General features: G+C 40.3%; 1 protein-coding gene across 3 annotated transcripts in view; it reads right to left on the minus strand.

The window, feature by feature from the left end:
* Nucleotides 1-23,353, minus strand: part of AMBRA1 (autophagy and beclin 1 regulator 1) — a 224,116-nt gene that overhangs the window by 177,363 nt on the left and 23,400 nt on the right. For 2 of the 3 annotated variants that reach the window (XM_089521542.1, XM_089521543.1), the window contains exons 3-8: nt 19,860-20,107; nt 18,489-18,547; nt 12,972-13,155; nt 12,073-12,245; nt 9,936-10,002; nt 7,620-9,100 (exon numbers count right to left, since the gene is read on the minus strand). In XM_089521542.1, the coding sequence (XP_089377668.1) occupies nt 7,620-9,100; nt 9,936-10,002; nt 12,073-12,245; nt 12,972-13,155; nt 18,489-18,547; nt 19,860-19,994 (2,099 nt within the window). In that variant the 5' untranslated portion in view covers nt 19,995-20,107. The remainder of the gene's footprint in view (nt 1-7,619; nt 9,101-9,935; nt 10,003-12,072; nt 12,246-12,971; nt 13,156-18,488; nt 18,548-19,859; nt 20,108-23,353) is intronic. The other variant, XM_089521544.1, reaches the window with a different exon arrangement.

Consider the following 23,353-nt stretch of genomic DNA (forward strand, 5'->3'; position numbering starts at 1 on the left):
TAGCCAATCAAGCTACACTCTTACACAGTATATTATAGAAAAAGCCTTTTTTCGGATAACTTCCTTCTGCATCTTTGTGACAAGCATTTTTGGCATGTACAGTCTCCTCAGCTGAGTTCAAAGTCCAGCTGAAAATATATGAGATGCCCAATCTTCTGCTCTTTCTTCTCCCTCCACTTATTCCTACTTTGAACTTTTGATCTACAGATTTCTATATCAGAATATCATGTATACTAAAAGCAATTCTATTATTTTGACTGCAGTTGAAATAACCTGACTAAGCACTAGAACGGTTTCATCAAGTTTTGGAAAACTGCAAGGCTTGGAGAACAAAAAAACAAACAAACAAACAAAAACCAAGTCCTAAGAGGGAATACCCAAAAAAGGTCCAACAGAATAGAAGCATGAAAAGGGTATGTGGAATGCTGACTGGGGGAAAGGCAAGAACAAAAACGGAGTATGCTGAAAGAGCTGGTAACAACTCTGGGCACAAGCACTCCATCCGGTATTGCTGGATATCAAAAAGTATTGTTGATACTTGTTGGGCCTCCTTCAGACAAACTAGCAGGACTGCAGTGTTTGGGGAAAGGCTCAGCAAACTTGCAGCTCTGTTGGACTGGCCCCAGCTGTTTGCACTGCACAATCAATCTCCCTAGATAAGACAGGTAGTAAATGCTCTACAGCATCTAGAAACATCACTTGCCCACTCCATGAGAGACATTCAAGCCAACTCTGAGACTCAGCCCTGTTCCTGAATCCAGATTACTCTTCTGAGAGCTTCCTGTCGATTTTGGTTCCCTGCCTCCTACTGATACCTTGGCTCTCAACCTTTGGACTGCTAATCAACCAGCCAGCTTGTCCTTTCACCAAGTGAACTATGAGACTTGTTGCCCTCCTTTCCTGTTTGCATACCAACTCTCTTGCTGCTACCCATCGCCAGCATGCTCTTCCACCCAATATCCAACTCTGTCCTCCAATTCATGGCCCTCCTATCCCCACGTCTATTCCAACTGACCCTTCTCTTCTACTTTATTTTCCCTTCCACCATAGTTTGCTTTGACCTTAACTACATACAGGCCTATATTCTTGAGAGGAGCAAGTTAGAGAGGGAAAAGGGAAGTTTTCCTGCAGCCTGGACAAAGGGAGGCAAATAAAAACTGTGATGTCATCACCCCTACTTTAGACTGGAGTTGAATATGATAATTTGCTATGACATCTTTTAGTGCTAAAAAATTTCTGGCAATTATTGCTATTTAATGAAGCAACTTTTAAAACCTTTTGCTAGAGTTTGTAGTACAGCCTGCTATATTGAAAACCAGTGTGGCGCAACAGCAAGAATGCTGTGCTGGGATTCAACACTGAAGTTCTCACTGGACCATAAAACTCACTAAGTAATCATGGGTCACTCTCTCAGCCTGACATACCCCACAGGGTCATTATGAGGATAAAATGGGAAGGAAGGAAGCTATACACACCACCCTGAGCTCACTGTACAAAAAGTAGGACAAAAATGTAACTAATAAATAAACTTAAAGAACAGATTGTTATGCACACACATCCACCAAACGTTTAACTGACAAGCAATTAACAGTCTACTAGCATCTGCAACTCAATTTGTTTTTTAGCTTACAACATTCATCTTTACTGTGTGTGTGTGGGGGGGGGGGGACACCTTCAAGTCACCTGTTGACTTATGATGACCCTATGAATTTCATAGGGTTTTCTTAGGCAGGGAATATTCAAAAATGATTTTACCAGTTCCTCCCTCTGAAATAAAGCCTACAGTACCTGGTATTCATTGGCGGTCTCCCATCCAAGTACTAATCAGATCTGATCCTGCTTAGATTCTAAGATCAGAAGTGCTCCATTGGAAAGGATTATGGGAAATGCAATCCAAGAAGATCTGGAGGTCATAGTTATCCAACCTCACTCTCAAATAGAAATGCAGTGTTATACTCCTGCACTAACCGTACAACATGAAAGCAAATTACAGACTGGCCAAGATCCTACTAGGAGCCAACACAAAAAACACTGCACTGGCACTACTCTGCATGAAAGTTAGGCATCAAAACTGGTGAGGAGCCAACACAAAATACACTGCACTGGTACTACTCTGCAAGAAAGTTAGGCATCACGACTGGTGAGGAGCACCATGGACTATTGTGAATCTATGAAAATGCTTGCCAAATGTCCAGCCACATGTACAATTGTCCATTACACAAGTATAAAGCCCCAAAGAGATTCTGGACAATCTTATTCTCCAACAATACTAAAGTAAAATCCTATTCATGTACCTACTTAGGTGTATATCCTACTGAATTTAGCAGAATGCATATATGAGTAAACACAACTAGAGAAGAACTAATATAGGTACAGTGCACAATATTATCAAAAGCTTAACAGTCTACCAATACTTTCTTCTCATGCACTAGCACCATTAAATTAGGTAGCTTACATTTATATAGAAATATTTCCAAAGCTAAGTCACCCTGAGATGCAACAAATAGACAGATGGTAAAGGCAACTGTAAACAAATGGCACTGCCTTTCATACAACACTCACTGAAGAAAATTAAGTTTCACACTCTCTATTCCTTTGAAACAGCCATATGGCTTTGTTTCACTTTATTGTGTATCCATTTACAAAATACTTTCATTATCAATTTACCTGGGACCAAAGTTTCCTGGCTATACCAGAAAATCTATCTGCACTAAATCACATAATTGGTCTATCTTGTTTCAGATCAAACCATTTGGGAGAGGCATACAGTCTTTTTAATAGGTTTATTGGATCTGTCCTTCCAATAAAGAAATGAGACTAGGGATACCAATAAAAAGAGCCAGCTAGAAGCTTATTAATATCTATGTGTGTTACGTAATATAATCACCATATATACTCATGTACAAACCGACCTCATGTATAAGTCGAGGTCAACTTTTTGGGCCAAAAATATGGATTTTTCTATGACCCATGGATACGTCGAGGGTGTGCCCTCCTCAGCGTCTCCCTCACTGGGCTTTCCTCGCAAAAGAAACCCAGCCAGGGAGAGGCTTTTGGGCGATCGCGCGCCCTCTCCTTGGCGTCTCCTCAGCCAGGCCCCTTCACTGAGGAAAGGGCCTCACCCAGGAGAAGCTTTGGGGAAGGTGACCGCCCTCCCCGGCGTCTCTTCAGCAGGGCTCCTTCTCCAGAGAAGGGACCTCGCCGAAGAGAGGCTTTTGGGGAAGGCAACCACCCTCCCCGGCGTCTCCTCAGCCAGGCCCCTTTTCTGGGGAAAGCCTGGCTGAAGAGAGGCTGCAGGGCGCACAATTGTCTCCCTCGCTGGGCTTTTCCCGTCAGAGGGAGCCAAGTCAAGGGGGGGCTGTGGGGCAATCGGGCACCTTTCCCAGCGCCTCCCCAGCTGGGCTATCTCTTGCAGAGGTAGCCTGGCTGGGGAGAGGCTTGGCCAAAATACCGCATTACCCCGTAGATAAGTCGACCCGCGATTTTGGATGCCATTTTGGGGCAAAACTTTCTTGACTTATAGTCGAGTATATACGGTAACCAAGTCCACTCAAAGATTAGAACACCTCTGACACATGACCAATGTGTGAAACATGATATACGGTCAGCATTCATTTAGCCTTCATTAACTCTATGTCTGGCAGATACACTTCACAAACAAGCAATGTCTCAAACTTTTAAATCAAGTTAAGAAAAACTAATCTGACACAGAGATAGCAGACACAGAGACAGCCAACACTCCAACTACATATTTCACTTCATCTGAAGCCTGCAACTGCCCATTCAATAACTGCATTGCTAAGTGTGGCATCTGCTGGACAAACAAGTGATTGGGTGTTCATTAATACATTGATTTCTTCTGCTAATCCCCACACTATAGGATATCAATGTAACCTAAGGACTCTCTTTGGGAGTTTTGGTGATTATTTTATTTTATTTTGGTCCTTTTCCTTGTTCAAGCTATACATGGGATTGCTGGGATAATATTGCAACCTAGAGCAGAGTAACAACAGCATACTGACAACAGCTAGCTCTACTGTTCATATCTAAACCTGGTTCACCAATTCTAACATTCAGAAATCTGTGAACAGTCACTGAGCACTTGTTAGTCATTAAAAGATTCTGACCTTCCTTGATCATTTAAACATACTGTCTGGAAGTACTACCATACCCTAGTTAGCAAATGGAGTTCACATATGACCAAAGCTTCCAACAGCTAAGAAAGTGGTCAGGCCAGTTTGTCACATTAACTGCACACTGATCACATATACCAATCTAACCTCAAAATCCTATGTACCAGCCTACAGTGTGCTCTGCATAAGAGCTGCCTTCATAAAGTACATACCAAGATGTCGGACTGCTGTCTAAATGCATTACTCCACCTGTTGACAGGATGTACAACTTGCAGCACTTTGCCAACTGACCTCCAGACTTTTCAGCAGTTCTTACTGCCTTCCTAGTAATACCTAAGATACAAATTCTAATCTAAAGACTCTGTTACTTGGCATCAGTAACTCTCAAAACCATCTTCTCCCAATCATGTTCCATCACAGTTGTACTGCTGTGCAAGAACAGCCTTTGATTCTATTCACTTTTATCTTCCAAAGTACAGGAGCTGCTTTGCAACAGTTCCTTGCTATTTTTTATATTTATATCTTGCATTCCTTCTAATATGGACCCAAGCAGCTCTAGCACCTGCTCCTGCTAATATTTGAATCTGAAAACTAAATGAAAAGGGCTTATAGCAGGACTTGACCACCACACCACTGTCCTCCAAGCTGTCAGCTAATGACTGGATAAAAGGCCCCATGCTATTGGCTCCTACCATATGGTTCCTGAATAAACCATAACAGAAAAGGTGATGCCATGGAAAGTGTCCAGAATGCTCACACTGTGTCTCCAGCATCCACTCCACTGTGATGAGAGGGAGACAATTCATAGCAGAAGTAAAGAGTGTAGGAAACAGTCTTTTGTACAAGAAAGTTACTAGGGCTTTGTACTGCTGAAATTTGCAAGGACTGCATACCAAAACAAGCCCACGCACTGGGTTGCCTGCTCCAGATTCATTTACCATAGCAAAAAGCATCTGTTTAGAGAGGTAAATGACTGACAGATTGTCTGAGAACAGCTGCCACTGCCTCAGAGGAGATGGAAGAACGTAACCACCTATGACAGTTAATACAGCTCAAAGACTGAATCAGCAAGATCATAAGAAACAAGGAACAGTCTGAATAGGTCACATGCAGTCCATCCTCTGAGAATGAGTCCACTTGCTTTTTACACTATAACTAAACCAAAAAAAAAAAGATCATCACAATATGTGGCTAAACCACTGCTTCCCCTCAACAGTCCACATGGTAACTCCTACTTATTTTTAATATGCTGTAATCTAATCACAGTTATTTCATCTCCTACAGATGTTTAATTCAGTTATTTCAATAAATAAATGCAAAGCAGAGTATAGCCACTGAGGCAATAGAAATGCATAAATAATTAAAAATGCAATAAAGATACATAGAAACAAAACTCATCTTTCTAAAAATAAAATGACTGCATGTTAAACTATTTAAAATACTTTCTTTGGGACTTTCTATCTTCCAGTATTTCTATCATTACCAGACTCTTCTATACATTTCCTACTCCGTCTACTTTTCTCTTCCCTCAAGCCAATTCTATAACATCACAGGTGCACTCCATAACCTCCCCAAGTTTATCTTGAAAGCACAGACATACACACTTTCAGCCAGCCCCACCCCAAACACTGCTTCCTCTTCTGGCTTCTCACAATCACACACTATGGGTAGCATAACTAATAAAAGCTTCTCTAAGTCTATAGGATGAAGTACATATTAATAAATATAATTTTAATACAATAAAAGTTTAATTGGCTTTCTCTTTCATTTCTCTTGGGAAGAAGGTCTGTAGATTTGAAAAGAAGCTTTGCCAAAAATGATTTTCCAGCCCCAGTACTTCTGGTAAGCATTGAACTTTCCAAGATTGCTATATGTGGCAAACACTGTGCCTGGCCCATGTCTTTCAAAACATATTACAGTCCTCCCTCCATTTTCACGGGGGATCCGTTCCAGATACACTCACTCCCCCCCCTCCTGTGAAAACTGAAACTCACATATATTGAAGCCCCATTGGCTTGAATGGCCACACATTTTCAGGCATGCATGGCATTTTAGCCAATAAGGCGCTCCCCTGCATGAGTAATTGAGACCGTGGACTTCAAATCCACGAAAACAGAAAGGTGACGGTAATAGTCCAGCATGAGGTAAAAGCCTTTTAGCTGCTATAAAAATTTTTAAATTGGTACAATCTGTATATGTCAGTGGACAGGGAAGGGCCTCTATACCTACCAACAGGTATGAATGAAATAAAGTGGATATAAGCAGCCTGCAGACCAGTCATTCAAGGTAAGATCAGTCATTCATATTGGGGGGGGGGGGGGCGGTGTGAGATAAGCACCTGTTAAAATCAGCATTAGGTAAATTTAGAGTAATTGTACAGTCAACCAGCAGACTACTAAAGCACAGAGGGGTGGAAGTAAGGCAGAGTTTTTCAAACAGAAAGATATGCTGTCATCACAAAAACTAAATATTAAACATGAAGCTTAAAAACTGCTTAATAATGTGTTAAATGCAACTCAGAATCATACTTTCTTAATGTGATGAATAAAAAATATGTTCTTTCCTCAAAAAAGCAGTATTTCCCTTCCAGTACAACATGTTTCTGGAAGAATTCAGTGTTTCCCTCCAAGTCTAGAGAATAAACACTTAAAATATTCTCTTAACCATCTTCAAGTAATTGTGAGACACACTGTTCAAGATCAAAATAAGGTAAGAACTGTCATACTTCTCAAAATAAGAAATTATTATATGTAGAAGTAACTATAGTCAACTTGTATAGCGGGATTATTCCTGAAAGATAAGAGGCCACTCACCCAACTTCAGTGGGGAGATCCCAGCATTTGCTGCTTTTGGCAGCTGAAATTATATGAAAACATCCTATTGAGGATTTCCAGTGTACTGCATAAGCTATTTCAAGAATGTCCATGGTTAGTAAATATAAACAACACCTAAGTGACAAAAAAATAACCCTTGGACAGAAATTATTTCCAACTACAGTGGGCCCTTGCCTTATGCGGGGGATCCATTCTGGACCCCCCCCCCCCCGCATAAGGCGAATTCCGCCTATGCTGGAGCCCCATTCATTTGAATGGGGCTCATGCGCGGCGGCGTGGGAGTGCGCAGGGTGCCACGGCCCCCCCATTCATTGGAATGGGATGCACTGTCCTTTGCGCCGCACGCGCACCCCACGGTTTGAGCACGTATGCTCAAGTCCGCGTAAAGTGCGCCCGCCTATAACGCGGGCGCACTGTACATAGTGTAGTTCTTCCTCCCCCGGATAGCCCTAGCACATTTTAAATTACCTTTATTTCTGACTGAGCCCTTATGTAGATACTAGATCATCCCTACATCCAGATTTCTAAAAGAAACATTCATGATCTTATCAAACACGACTATTTCCTCATCTGTTCAGTTGTTCACATTTGATGGCATGGTTCTAGGCAGTGATTGAGAAGGCACGTAACTGGAAGAGTCTAACAGTCTTACCTCCTGAGTGAATCCTCCTCTGAACTTTCCTCAGGCATTTCCTGGTTTAAGGCGTCCTGTGATACATTCCCAGGTCTATTTGAAGCAGATTGGCTGTAAACTCTTTCCCAGTGCCCTGTCTCCTGGTTAAAGACCACTCTCACAGTCCTTTCCTCTGGAGGGTTAGAAGATCTTCCCAGTGGCAGCCTACTAGAGGGAGAAGTTCTGTTTTCCATTCTCTCAGAAGATGGTAGCTGGCTACTGCTGGATGGCACACCTTCAAATGTGCTTTGGACCTGCCCTGGTGCATAGCTAGGCGTGCTTCTTTCCCAGCGAAGTGTATCATTGTTAAAAGTCAGCAGGTTGTGACAGGCGCGACAGCGGTTCAGGTGCCCCCGTGACAAATTGGAATTGTTTTCACTGCTATGTGGGGTCTGTTGATGAGAAGGACCAGGCCTATCAGGCTCTATGTTGTTATTAAGCATTTCTTGGGCCTGATGTGACTGATTGGACTCGCCACCTATTCCCTGATCTAGCTCCTGTAGCCTATCATATTCCAAGAAGAACCGCCTCAAGTCACATTGAAGCTCATTGCGAAGGCTGGCTGGATTGCTTGGGCCAGCGCTACTGGCGCTTTCTGCTTCAGCTCCAGGAGCTGGAAAACCCCTCCCTTCTGTAGCTGAAGTATAAACAGAGGACTGGGAGCTTCCTTCTTGTTGTCTCAATACTGACAACAAACTCACTGAAGAGGCACTGGTTCTAGGAGGAGGCATACCTTCCAGCTCAGAGCGAGGGCCCATATTCAACACTGTTCGAGTCCATTCAGAACCCTCTAACCCAGAGGCCATCTCTCTTGGGTGGATCCTGGACGGATGACCTGACAAAGGCCCACTAAGGGATCTACGAGTGGGCCCCAGGCTAAGGTTGCGCAGGGAGTTGCCAGCAGTACTGCTTTGCACAGTGCTGAAAGCAGATGGTCGATTAAGGAGTCCCTGCTCCTGCTGTGCTGTAGATGCCTGCTCCTGGGGCTGGTAAGGCTCCATTTGCACAGAAGAAAAAGATGTGCCAGTGGACCCGGAGGATGTGGAAGGGGCGTTGTCCTGGGACGGGAAAAGAGGAGAAGGAAGTCTTGCACTAGAACATCGCCTGCAAAGGCACAACACCCCCAGATGCTGGCAACATTTTACTGAGGGGTAACTGACAGGCTCATTGAGGCCATTATAGGCAGATGCTCTAGAGGCTTCACTAGCTGGAGGTGGTGGTGGAGGAGGTGGAGGTGGAGGAGGTGGGGGAGGGGGAGGGGGAGGGGGAGGGGAGGGAGTAGCTGAGTCTTGCATGGCGTTTTGCTCTCCCACCTGGATACCAGAAGAGCGTGAAGACAGCATATGCAGGAAATTATGAAGGAGTGGTGTGCGTCTCACGGGCTGAGACTGGAGAATGGACCGTTGACGATAATGTGGCATTTCTGTATTATCCACAGGTATTTCCACCTCTTCATCATTCTGCAAAAGAAAATGCAAGTGGCTGAATTCCTTGTTTTGAAATAAGGCAGAAAACAACAACAAAAGAATCACTGCAACAAGCAAAGCAAAAAATTCTTTTTTATTATTATTATTTAGTATTTTTGAAATTTTACAAAACAAAACATATTTAACATTCTTTCCATACATATATGTACTTTTGCATCTTATTCATTTTTTTAACAAAAAAATCCTAAATATCCCCTCAGTGCACCCCACCATTCCCTTCTTTCCAAAATTTTAACTCCTCCTGTGGAGGTAATTTCCCATCTTCTTTTCTTAATACATTTTCAATAAATTTTCTCTTTATAGGACTTGCTTTCTGAACTCAGAAAAGTCTACCTTATATTGCTACAGTCCACCCTGCATGGTAGAGCAGTTTTGCCATAGATTTGGCCACATCTACATCTTACACAGTAAAGTCCTACTGCAGTTCATAAGAATGATCAGAGCGAAGTAGACTTTGGGAGCATTAACATGAACAGATGCGGTGGGAAGGCAGTTATCAGGGAACGGTTGACATTAGGTATAAGGATCCTTTTTTTCTTACCTCCTAACCTTCTTTTGGGAAGTTCACACTGGTTTATTCAATGGTCTCCAATCCACATTCTATGTGATTCACATCTATTTATCTTTCATAGGATTATATGATCAGATACTTCCAGATCACTCATCCTCAATTTTAAAAAAAATGAACTGATAACATCATATAGAACTCTACACCAAGAGATATCTTAAGTTTGTATTAAAATTCTCAAACATCCTCGGGCTAGGACAGGTAGCATTCTTAAACAAAGTAACAGACAAATCACATTACCTGTTGGTTAGAAGGGTTAACAATCGCTGTGAGTAAATAATGCCCAAGGGGATCAAATCGTACTAGTCTGGAAAACAGAAGAAATGTTAATTACTAACAGAACTAGTTGTTCCAGCTGTTAGCACTGTGAAGTGTAATCAATATGAATCACTTGCATGTATGTCTTGCAGTACCCCAATTTCAAAGGAAAAAAGTTTATCCTATTCACAATTAAAAGGAAGAAGGATGTTCATCCATCCCAAAAGAGCCAGATTTTGCCTAAATGGTAAACTGCTAGTATGGAGAGCAACACACACACACACACACTTTAGGAAAAGACATATTTAGTCACAGAAACAGAGTGGGACAGCATAATATTCTGTCATTTTTGCACAGCCATGGTAGGATGTGAACTTTCTTTTACAGAATATGCTATTATTTCAGATTATCTAGTAGTTCGTTTTGGGATGGAAAATGGACTAGATATAGATCTTCATAACAAACAGAAACCAGAATTTGAATGGGTGAACAATGCAGTATTAAGATTGCATTCATTTATCCAAGCAGCAAAACCTCTGTACAAGTATCTGTTCAGTTTTTGTCTGTTGGTAGTATCCAACAAACCACTTCAGCCAACAGAATGGCTGCAATCAATGGAAGAGAATGGGGAGACTCCCCCAATCCCCTAAAGTCTCATATACTCCCTCAAAATCTGCACTCCCCAGAGCATATTAGGAAGATGATAGAAGAGGCTGCAATGAGAAGAGGAGGGATATCCTTGGACAAGAGTAAGAATGGATTTCATCTTATGAATTCAAGTCTCAGAGTGAGCCTGTATAAACACACTTGCTGTCTTCTGGAAGCCTGAGGTACATGGGATGTTGGTTTCAACTCAAAACAAAGTCCTCAAAAATCAAAAGTAATCTATATCACATAGTCCAATACTCACAGGTATGAAATATATTTTAAGATCAACTACAAAAATGCAAGCTTTCAAGTATTCCAGTACTTCTCATTAGGCTATGTGCAAAAATTAGGGAGGGGTAAGTAGACCTAATAGTTTAAAACATCTAGCATGACCAAGCCTTATGGTACAATCTGACATTCCCAGTTTGCCATGAAGCACAGTTCAGCTTCTGCCACCCTTGGCTACCAAGGATCCTGAATCAACTATAATGGTTACAGAAAGTGTCCTCACTTTTATATATATATATATATATATATATATATATATATATATATATATATATATTCTAAAGTATTAACTTTTTGTTATATAAAACTTTTTGCATCTGCTCTACCATCACCCCAAGTAAATAGAATTGGGGGGGGGGGGGGGGGATATCCAGAACACTGTATCTCATGCAACCAACAGATAAATTAAACACATATCCCTGATTTAGTTTAACTAACAGAGGTGCTTTACAGACCGCCCAAAAGGGCGGTCTGCCAGCACTGGTGTTTACTGCGCCAGGGAACCGCAGCAGACAAACCACGCGATTCTCTGGCGCAGTAAAAAGAACCCGCAAAAAGCAGGTTCTTTTTGCGGTGCGGTTTTGACGCCACAAGGCGCCAGTGGCACACTTGCGGCGTCATTTCCACGCCGTGACGTGCGGATGCTAAGCATCCACTATGTCAAAATGGTGGTGCCCATGCAGAATGGACGCAGCCATTTTGTATGTGCTCAGCACGTACTAGGGTTAGGGGCATCCGGAAAGGACGCCCCTTCCTAACCCTAGTACATGCCAAGCACGTACTATTTGGCGGTGTGGAACCCACCATTGCTAACAAGTCTCAGAATTCTGCTAGTTTGAGTAATGTTTTGGGAGGTTTAGCAAGGGTTCAAAAACTGAAGTATAACTTGCATTTTACTACTAACATTTATCCCATTGTTCCTTTGGAAAACTCAGATCAGTTTATATATGGTTTCCAGACATCCTGCAGCCACACAGTAGGTATGGTGAGTTTAAGCTTTTGCAACATCAAAACCTTCAAAACCATTCTTTCACAAACCAGTTTATCACTAAACTCTGAAGTGCAATGGACAAACTTTTCCTTTTACATCTACCTAGTATAACTATGTCCCTAAAGATTTTCTCCAAAGATGACTCCTCTCCCATATTTCTTCCCAATTATACACTCACAAAGGACTACTCACCTAACTCGCTCCATTTCACTGGCTGTCTTCACAACTGCAAAAGGCTCTCGGCGACTCCAGTCCCAAAAGTGAATCTCATTGGCTGTTGCAATTAGCAATAACTGGGCCGTTGGATGAAAAGCCAAGGATGCAATGGCATTGTTGCTGTCTGTAAACCAGCTTTCGCTTCCACCCTAAGAGCAAATCAGCTTAGAATCATGAATGGGTTTAAAACAGAGACTCCTCCCCTCCCCCCAAAATAGGACTCCATCACTTATCTGATTCCATGCCTACAAGAGAATTATCTCAAATGGTTCCATCTTATATTTGCCCCATAACTGCACAGACTCTCTTTATCTGACTGAACTAAAGGCACTGCTATGTACTATAGAAGCTACACAAAGGGTATGACACATTCCACAGCAATTAAAATTTATCTGAATCTGCTAGGCTTATCAGTTTATCTGAATTCACACAGACTTTACAGGTATTGTACATCAGGAAATAGTGATCAGCATGAAACACCTCTTATGGCACAAAACTTATAGTAGTCTTTCATCAAAATGTCCACTGTTCTCAGAAATGAAAATGAGTGATCAAAAGGATTTATCATTATCTAGTAAAGATGCCTTCCACCGTCTCACAGCAAGACTCCAAAGTATGCTACACTTTGACAATTTGAGATCAGGAAGAATTCAGAACAATGAAGACTGGGAGGAGATATTTGGCTGTAAGAAGCATGTCACTGGACACACCCACATGGTTCTTTGAATATGCAGGTTACCAGAGGGGTGTGGGAAAATCACAAGGGGGGGAGGTCCACATGATAGTGGCAATGCATATATAAACCCTATGAATTAAAAATACATTTTAAAGGCCCTGTATAAAAAGAAATGAAAGTTGCATTAGAAGGAACTTACGTGCAAATCCCAGATTCTAACCTCTCCATCAAGACACCCTGACGCAATAAGCCCTGGGATGGTAGGATGAAAGGTTACACACCATGGAGTACGTCGGTGCCCAACCAGAGAGTGCACACACTTGCCCGTTTTCACCTCTGTGATATAAATATTGTGATTCACATGTGTAGATGCCATAAGGGTCCTGAGAAATAATAAAAAGCTCTATAAACATTTGGTCCATGTGTTGGATGTTGTTTAGCAAGCTGTATAAGAAACAGAGACAGATGGATGGATGCAAGGAGGATATGAACCTCTGCAAAGAGGTAGAAAATTATGAATCTTTTGTGCAGAATCCTCTCCAGATATGAAGTCACACATCACAGCTCTAACACCAACTGCGTTCATTTTTTAAAAATGATCAGTAACAGCTTATTCTGACTAGCTTTCACTGAGAGTGACACATCGTAAAAATATACAAACCTAACTTAACACTGCTAAAACTTAACAATAAGTACAATAAGTTAATTATTATTTATTATCATTTCACTATAGCTCCTTCATTTTTGTAATTAGTGTAAGCTTCAAACCTATCAATTAAAACAGTGCTTCTAAAAGTTCTCTGATATCGGGGGCCAGTACAATGTTTGTGACCATTTTGCTATAGCTTTTCTTTCTATTTTATATGGTTTTAAGTTATAGTATGTTTTGCTGGGCCTATTGACTGTAAATAAAGACTGACTGATTGATAACTGGCAGGCTAATTAATTAGATCTTCTTCTCATGTCATATTATATTACATATCTTTTTATTCCATATTAAGACAGAATTTAGAGAATAATTTTCCTATTTCATATATTTCATATCATCATAACAGGATGATATTGTGCTGAAATATTTCTTTACAGCAAATCTGCTGTGTGTGGGTCTGTGTGCGGGTCTGTGTGCACGCGTGTGTGCAACTGTACAATAGAGTGGGTCCTTGACAACTCTGGGGTTTGGTTCCAGGACCCACCGTACATATAAAAAGTACATATAAAAATAGGGATGAAATTGTTGGAGGTCCCAGCGACAAGCTATGTGAGGACCTCACAGAGGGCATTCTCTATCGTGGCCCCAAGATCTTGGAATAGTCTCCCAGATGAGCTTCGTTCCACCACATCCTTAGCTCTTTTCAAAAAGAATCTGAAGACGTATTTCTTTTCCCAATCCTTCCCACTGTGAAAAATCTTCTCTTACCCCTTTTCATTGATGACCCTGGACTGTATATATCGATTTCCCCTTCCATCTGGCCCTTTTGTCGTTAGTATTACTATGTTGCTTTTAATGCTATTTTTAATTGATTTTATTGGAATGTTTTTATAAATAATTGTTCGCCGCTTTGATCAAAATTTTGGAAAAGCGGGTTACAAATAAACTATATTATTATTATTATTATTATTATTATTATTATTATTATTATTATTGGCAGCTCAAGAACCATTAAATACCATGGAATAAGAAATGGTGTCCCTTATATATAAAAGCAAGGTTTGCTTTTTGGAATATGTATCTTTTTGGAATATTTTAAAGCTGTGGGTGGTTGAATTCATGGTTAAAATATCTACAGATATGGAGTACCAACTGTATTTAACGGGCTGAAACTCTTGTGTTTGTCAGACTTCATGCACAAGGCTTTGCTGGAGATTGTGCAGGAATACATCTTGCCTCTGCTACCTTGGAGTTTTATCAGTTTGTGAGTTTTCCTTATTCCAACAGCAGACATTACATAGCATCAGAGATTAGCGTAGAATCTTCTTTATTGTAGTTGGGAGTGAGCTTGTTCTAACTGAAGATATGGACTCATTTCAGTCTACATTTACTCTTGTTTGCCAAGGTAATTCAACTGAGTACTGGAGACATTAGGAACAAGCTTTTCAGATATATGTCACTGCAGCTGGACTTGAAAATAATGCAAAGAGAAGGCAAGTAGCTATCTTGTTACACTGTCTGGGGGAGAAAGGAATGTCTTTATACTTTTATACTTTTGTTTTCCCTGAGAAAGATCCAAGAGATTTCTCAGAGGTTCCAGAAAAATTTAGAAATCATTTTTGTGCTGTAAGAACATTGCTTCTGAAAGATTTTGCTTCTGGAGCAATGTGTAGAGTCCAGGAGTTACCACTGAGCAATTTGTTGCTGAGCTCAAATTGAAAGTTGCTAGTTGTGAATTTGGTAGTGCAAATAATGACATGGTGAGAGAGATAAAACTGTGTTCAGCATGAAGGAGTAATTGAAAGACTTCTGAAAGAATTTGACCTTACTCTTGAGAAGGTTACTGAAATATGCCATGTTAATGAAGTAACAAGAGCTTAGCTAGTAACAGTATCTAAGGAATTATACGAGCTACAGAAGGCTCAGAAGATAAAGGAATTTCAGTTAAAGTTCTGGGAGCAGTAGGAACACAAACATGACTGGATAAAAAGCGTCTTCATTGTGATACAGTTCACAGACCTTGAAGATGCCCAGCGTTTGGAAGGACTTGCAACACGTGTGGCCAGAAAAATCATTATGCCAAGTTATGTAATGTTGTTAAACCATAAAAGTATTAAACACAAACAACACATTCATGAGCTTAATGTAAGCAATTTAATAATAGAAAAGTTGACTCAGGAAGTGATTGGTGCAGCAGCAAGTAAAAGTGCAAGGTGTTATGCTATTACTTATATAAGGATGTTTAGTTAACTTTAAGTTAGATATGGGTGCTGAAGCAAATGTCTTGCCATTTAGTATACAGTGGTACCCCGGGTTACGAAATTAATCCGTTCCGCGGAGCCCTTCGTAACCCGAAAGATTTCGCAACCCGAAAAAGCCATAGGCGCTAGCGCTAAAAGCCGCGATTTCGTGTGAAATAGCGCCGAAAAGCACCAAAAAATTTTTTCGCAAGCCGAAAAAAAAACCGTAACCCAGAACAGTTTTTTCCTATGGGATTTTTTCGTATCCCGGGAATTTCGTAAGGCGGTGCTTTCGTATCCCGGGGTACCACTGTATTTTGTAAGATTGCAGGCAAGAAAGTGATGACTAAGAGTGATGTAGTTCTTGTGGCCTATTGTAGGACGAGAGTACAGCTACTGGAAACCACTGTGTTTGAATGTTACACTTCCAAAAGGGATGGCTAAATTATTGTTTTATGGAACAGATTGCTCAGTAATTCCATTACCAGATACACCAGCTTGTGACATGTTGGATTTAGTTCATTGGGTTGATAGCATACACACAGCTGAATCGCTAACACAGGAAAAACTCTTTAACCTATATCCTGTGATATTTCAAGGTTTAGGTGAATTTCAGGTCATCATCACATATTGATTCAGCAGTTGTTCCTGTTATTCAAGGATGTTGGGGAGTGCCTTTTGCAATAAATAATAGATTAAAGGATACTTTGTGTCTTACAGAAAATGAAGATGTTACATCTTATGTTGTATGCCCTATAGATTGGGGGAGTAGCCTTGTCATCACAGGGAGGAAAAAAGGGACCTTGTGTGCATATCTTGATCCATGAGACCCTTATAAAGTTGTTCAGAGACAACATTATACTATTCCTACAGTAGAAGAAGTTTTGAGTCACGTAGTTGGAAAGAAAGTCTCTACAATTGCAGATGACAAAGATGGTTATTGATGAGGAAAACTATGTACATTCAATACACCACTGTGGAGGTATTGCTTTAATTGTCTATCACTTTAATATTTGATATTTGAAATTTATACTTTTTTTGAATATTTTCAAACCGTGGATGCTTGAATCTGTGTATAAAAGCTGACTGTATATGATTATAGCAGCAGAGACCGTTAAGCAGCATGATGACATTTTGCATGTCATATTATAGAAACAGCACATGCTAAGAATATAAATTTTAATAAAGGAAATATTTAGTTTAAGGTTAACTCTGTAAAGTATATGGGTCATATAGTGACTGCTGAAAGAGTTTAACCGGATAATGAGCAAGTTAAGCTACAGTATTCAGGAAATGAAGCCCCCTCAGATAGACAAGACAAGGTGTGCTCAGATTTTTAGGGTCAGTACAGTATCAGGCAAAGTACCTTCCTCATAAAGCGAAACATCAGGAATAAACTCTTCCAGAACATGGCCACACAGCCCAAAGAAACCCACAATGTGGTGAATGTAAGAGAGTAGTATATGAAGTGACCACATTAGTCATGCATCCAGATACAAGAAGCAACAAAGCAAGATTGTCAACTCAGACAGTTCAAGCACTATGTAGAGTAAGGACAACAATATTTGAGAGATGTTGCTCCAGTGGCAAAGTCCTTTTGGCAACAAGATGGTATTCTTTTCATGAAAGAGAGAATGATTACTCCTGTATCTCAAAGACAGAGTATAATGGCATAGCTTTATGAGTCTCAACAAGGCATTCATAAAATTAAAGCTAGGGCAGGAGGGTTGATATATTGGCCTGGCACGTCAAAAGATATTGACATAGCTGTTAAAAACTGTTCTCTTTGTGCTCATTTTGCTCCTAGCAATCAAAAGGAGCCACATGAGATTCCTGAAGTATCATGGGAGAAGGTGGATGCAGATATTTTTGAATAGGACATGAGAGACACGTATACCTTATACCTCCAGCAGTAGATAGATAGATAGATAGATAGATAGATAGATAGATAGATAGATAGACAGACAGATAGATCTGTTCCTTAAGGAAGGATGGCGGTAAAGACAATTTTTTGTAATTTTCTTAAATATTTGTTTATTGATACAGATATACATGAAAATATATGCTGGAGTTTGTGAAAAAATAAATCCTGCCTCTGCTGCCTTGGAGTCGTATCAGCCTGTGAATTTAACTTATTACAATAGCAGACATTACAGATACACTACTGATTTTTAAGTATCACTTCTTTTTGACAGACTGCAGTAATCCCATTAGCATATGGTATTTGTCACAAATACAGTGATCTCACGAATAGAAACAAATTCCTGGGACCAACTGAAACAGAATTTCAGGTGGCTATAAAAACAAAGATAAGTGAAGTTGTCAATAGCTCAGCCTTCTTTAGTTTTATATGAAACAAAAGCAACCAGAATAACATTTATGAGATTTCTGAGAGTGGAGAAGCAAAAGAGATATTGCTACAGTGAGTACAAAACCTGATATGCTCGTGAGATCTGTGTAAAACGATGTTAAGAAAAACACAGCCCTCGAGATGTTGGATTTAAACTGCCAGTATTCTTCACCATTGGCTAAGGTGGCAAAGTCGCATAAGAGTTGCAGTTCTACCCTTCACTCACCGTGACCAGAATTTCACTGGTTCACAAGAATATCTTCTGTCACAAATTGTCTAATTATCATTCTCATTTGTCAAAAAGACTATCTCCAAATAAATAATCCCATGCACTCAAAAAAGTCAGAATTTGTTACTGTAAAGCAGAAATATACCTTAGCAGCTTTTGCTGTCAGTTCCAAACTCACCAGGAAACATTTCCCTTCAAACATTCTGAAATATAGATTATTCAGAAGAGAACAGAAAATAAATGTATACCTGTCTGGGCTGAATGCTAGCAGGAATGTGGAGCGAGGACTGTCTGGCAGCTCAACCTTCTGAAAGTTAAAGAGTACAAAACATTTTCTAAGACCAAAATATCCATCACACATACCACTACCTTCTCATAAATAGTATGCAGGAGAAATGAGATCTGTTAATAGTATTTTCATGAGCATCAATGGGTTATATAACTTCAATAAAGTTTTCTCAGTCTTTCTGGCACATACCATATACAAATATTACCATATATATTTGTGTATCAGTTGACCTCATGTGTAAGTCACGGGCAGTTTTTGGGGCCAAACACTGGGGCATGTTACAAAAGATCTAAAGGGGGAAACAAAGCACCACTTCCCTTCCTCCCTGGACCCTCCCAAGGATCACAGTCTCGGAATGGAAAATGGGGAAACAAACCTCGACACACATGCACACACACACTCTCTCTCCCTTCCGTTACCACCAGGATTTCCAAGGCTCATGGATTGCAGGATACAAACCTACCTGTCTCTGTCCCTGTCTCTGTCTCTCTCTCTCATCTCTTTACCCCCAGGATTTCCAAGGCTTGTGGCTTGCAAAACGGGGTAAAGACCTCTCTCTTCTCTCTCTTCCCTTTACCCCCAGGATTGCCAAGGCTAATGGATTGCAAAACAGGGTACAGCTAGCTCTCTCTCTCTCTCTCTCTCTCCCCTTTCCTTTACCTCCAAGGTTTCTAATGTTCATGGCTTGCAAAATGGGGTACAAACCTCTCTCTCTTTCTTCCCTTCACCCCCAGGATTTCCAAGGCTCATGGCTTGCAAAACGGGGTGCAAGCCTCGGCATACACTCTCTCTCTCTCTCTCTCTCTCTCTCTCTCTCTCTCTCTCTCTCTGACCCTCAACAGCTGTGTTAGCTTTGGCTGCAAGGGAAGGCTAACGGGGGGGGGGGGGGTGCGCACAGGGACTCAAATGGAGAGCTGTTTAAAGATCCCTGACTATGAAAGAAGGTTTTTTTTAGAACCTTTATAAGCATTATTACCATATTGCCTGTATATAAGTCAACCCATGGTTTTGAAGTCCATTTTGGGGCCTACATTTCTCAACTTATAGTCGAGTATATATGGTAAATCCAAATCTATCAACCAAGGAAATGTATTAGAATCAACAATTCACAAGCATAATGGTCACAAACAGGCTTTAGCTCAATAGAAAAGCACATACTTTGCAAAAGATTCGTAGTTCAAATCCTGGTCTCTCCAAGTAGAACAAGGAAATATTGCAGCCCAAATCAACAGTCAGTGCAGATAACTGAGTTGAAATTCCCCACCATCTGGTTTAGAATAAAGAAGCTTCTCATATTCCCAGATACAGAGGTCACTTGCAAAAACTTTACCTTTCCTTCCCATTTCATCCAGCGAGTTTTGTCTTCTACTAATTCCTGCAGAAGTCGTTGCGCTCCCAAAGCTTGTGTGCCTCGTTCTCGGCCCCACAGGATTCGGACGGCATTCTTTTCTGGTACAACCTTCATGGCTTTTACTGCTGCAATGCAGGGGAATGAGTCACCAACAGACACCCGGATCAAAAGCCCCAAGAATCTACAGAAGGGCCATCTACACCTTCCAAGGCTATCCGCATCGAAATCTAGATGGGGAAAGATATTTCAAAACCTAAGCCAGAGTTTTCCAAGTACCACTCTACTTATTAATATTCCCTACCATCTTTGTGTTCCTTTGCCATCATCAGATTCCAAGAGGTGAGACAACTTTATAGCATATAAAACCAAATTTATTTTAGGTTGCAGAAGGATACACTGAGGAGCAATATTTCTGTTCCAAATCTGTCACAAAGAAAGTAGCCAACAAATAATAATCCACAAAGAAATTCTGGATAATTTTCTTCCAAAAAAGGTAATCTTCTGTGTGACCAACCTGAATTTCTATGATCAGTAATATACAGTTATTATGGCTAGAACCACAAGTCCCCTTCTTACTAGCTTACTTCACTGAACATTCACTTTGTTACTAAAAATCTTCTCAACCTATTTTATATAACTTGTGGTAAAGATCACTTTGCACTATTTTCTTTTTTCTAATGTGTACATATTAATATTCTTGTTTAGAATAAAAACTGTCTCCAGTCCAAACAGTTTCCCTTCAGCTTTTTAAATTTGATTAACAAGATAACTGATGCTGTATCATTTGCTATCTCTATAGTACACTGCGCACTGGTGGCGCAGTGGTTAAATGCCTGTACTGCAGCCATTCACTCGAAACCACAAGGTTGCGAGTTCAAGACCAGCAAAGGGCCCAAGCTCGACTCAGGCTTGCATCCTTCCGAGGTCGCTAAAATGAGTACCCAGACTGTTGGGGGCAAATTAGCTTACTTGCTAATTAGCTTACTTGCTGTTCACCGCTATGATCTTTGGAATAGCGGTATATAAATAAAACAAATTATTATTAATTATTAATTATTATTATTATTATTTCCATTCATTTTAAATTATGGAATTTAAATAAATTTTATAAAATAAAATAACATTATAAATGTTAAATCTGGATTGTTTTAATACATGTACATCTTGTTTATTTTTTTAAATTGATGTGTGTGTTTAACTAATGTCTTTTAAACTGATGTTGTTCATCTATTGTTGTTCCCCACTCAAGCCACAGAGTGAGGCGCATAAGAAATAAATTATTATTATTATTATCATTATTATTATTATTTTTACCATAATAATAATAACAATAATATTTATTTATTTTCCCCTTTTTCACAAAGGAATCAAAGTGGATTCCAACAGTATAAATAAAACATCAAACAATTAAAAATTACAATTTAAAAAAACCCAAACCCCAAATATGTCTACATTCATTATCAGTGACCTGATTTCTGTGTAACCAAGGTTACATAACATGTACAGGGTTATAGAATCTGTACGCATGTCCAAGTAAATGATCAAATGGATTTCCTGGAGCATGGAAAAAATGTTTGTATCAAATATGATATATAAAGGAGATATAAAGCAAGAAAATAGGAAGCTCTCATAACAATCTTTACTTTCTTAAGAGCTTCCAAACTGCTGACCCAAGACAACAGCTGCTCATGAAGAGATATACTGTTAATCAGCAACCACAAGAGAAAATTTTCTTATTAAAGAACACTAGCACCGTTCTTCAGAAAACTTCTGGAGGAAGCGCTTTACTTTCAGATACAATAAAACAACTTTACATAAAATTAATTAATTTGTATACATTTTATGTAACTTTCATAATCTATTTTGAATATAATGAAATTTTCTTTGTTGTGTTTTTGGAGTCCAGCATGAGTGCCTCTGGAAATAATAGTATAAAAATTAATGGGTAGACAATCCAGATTTGATTTGTTTCAAACTGATAAACTGAATCATGCTTAAGGCTTAAAACAGGGCATAGGAATCCCAAGCTTCTTCATAAGTAACAACCGTTGGATTTTTCAAAACAGTAACATGTCCTTACTTCTTAACAATTTACAGCCATTTCATACATTCCACAAAAGTAAACTGTGCTTTTCATCCTGTTTCTGTTCCTTAAACAAAGGCGGGTTACAGACCTCCGCTTTGCGGTGGTCTGCTGCCGCCGCCGCTTGATCCGCGCGGGAGCCGTAGCACCCACACCTCGCGGCTCCCGCGCGGACCAAAGAAGAAGCTCCAAAATGGAGCTTCTTCTTGCGGTGCCTCTGTGACGTCGCAAGGTGCCAGGGGCGCATTCGCGACGTCACAGACACCGCGACACGTTCGGACGCACAGCGTCCGATATGTAAAGATGGCGCCGGCCGTGTGGAACGGCCGGCGCCATATTGTACGGACAGAGTCCGTACTAGAGCCAGGGGCGTCTAGAAGAGACGCCCCTTTTTTTAAAATGGGACATCCTGCGGACGTCCCAAGTGGCGGTTTGTAACCCACCAAAAAGACAGGAAAAGAAAATCTCCCACATACACATTATAATTTTCTAATAACTGGGTAGAAGTAGAGAAACAGGAGAATCAATCATTTTCTCTTCCCACTTCCACAGAAACTGTAAAGCAACCCAGTTATCAATTCCTATGTCAATCACAGATCTGACACAGGAAAACTACATTGCTGGCCCAAGAAACGGCTCAAAATTCATGAAGTGGGCTCACTATTCAATATTCCAAAGTCATGTTTGACATATACTGTATCTGGTAAAGAGATCTAGCACATCTGGGGGGGAAAGATTCCCTGCCTTACATCTCTGAATACACACATTATAGTTCTAGCAATTAAATAAAGATTATTTGGACAAGTGTAATCAATGGATCCAAATACCAGTTTCATTATTAAATCATTACAATATATATAATTTCACCAAGTTTGAACCTGACACACACTAAACAGAAATGGCTCTATGTATGAGAGAATAGGTGAGAAGGAAATTTTCTTCTGTTATTTACCGAATATATGTGTCCAGCTCTTCCCAATAATCCATACAGCACCTATGGCAGAAGAAATTAAAATAGTACTACCAACTCAAGAGAAGCTGTCTGGTAAGCTTAGCTGCTCCTCTTTCCATTTCGGTCATTGTATCTGCTGAAGGAACTCTCAAAACAGAGTGACAGTATGGAATGGTGAAAAGGTGGCAGCAGCGCCCTAAGGACAGCCATACTAGGAAGAGAACTCTGAACCTACTCACACTTCCTACCTATTATTCTGCTACCTCCTCAGGTCACTCGCTAGAGCAGAAAGGTGGCTTAAGCTAAGGACAATATGGTTATGTGGGTTCACTGCAAATATGCACAACTGAATGCATGGATATGGGCTCTTTGTGTACTACAGAGTCAGCCCTACAAAGGAAGTGATACTTGTCTGTGTCATCTTTGGAAGGTTTGACT

This window comes from Sceloporus occidentalis, unplaced genomic scaffold (assembly GCF_023333645.1).
Source record: "Sceloporus occidentalis isolate IW3139 unplaced genomic scaffold, rSceOcc1.0.p SCAF_4, whole genome shotgun sequence".
Classification (NCBI taxonomy): domain Eukaryota; kingdom Metazoa; phylum Chordata; class Lepidosauria; order Squamata; family Phrynosomatidae; genus Sceloporus; species Sceloporus occidentalis.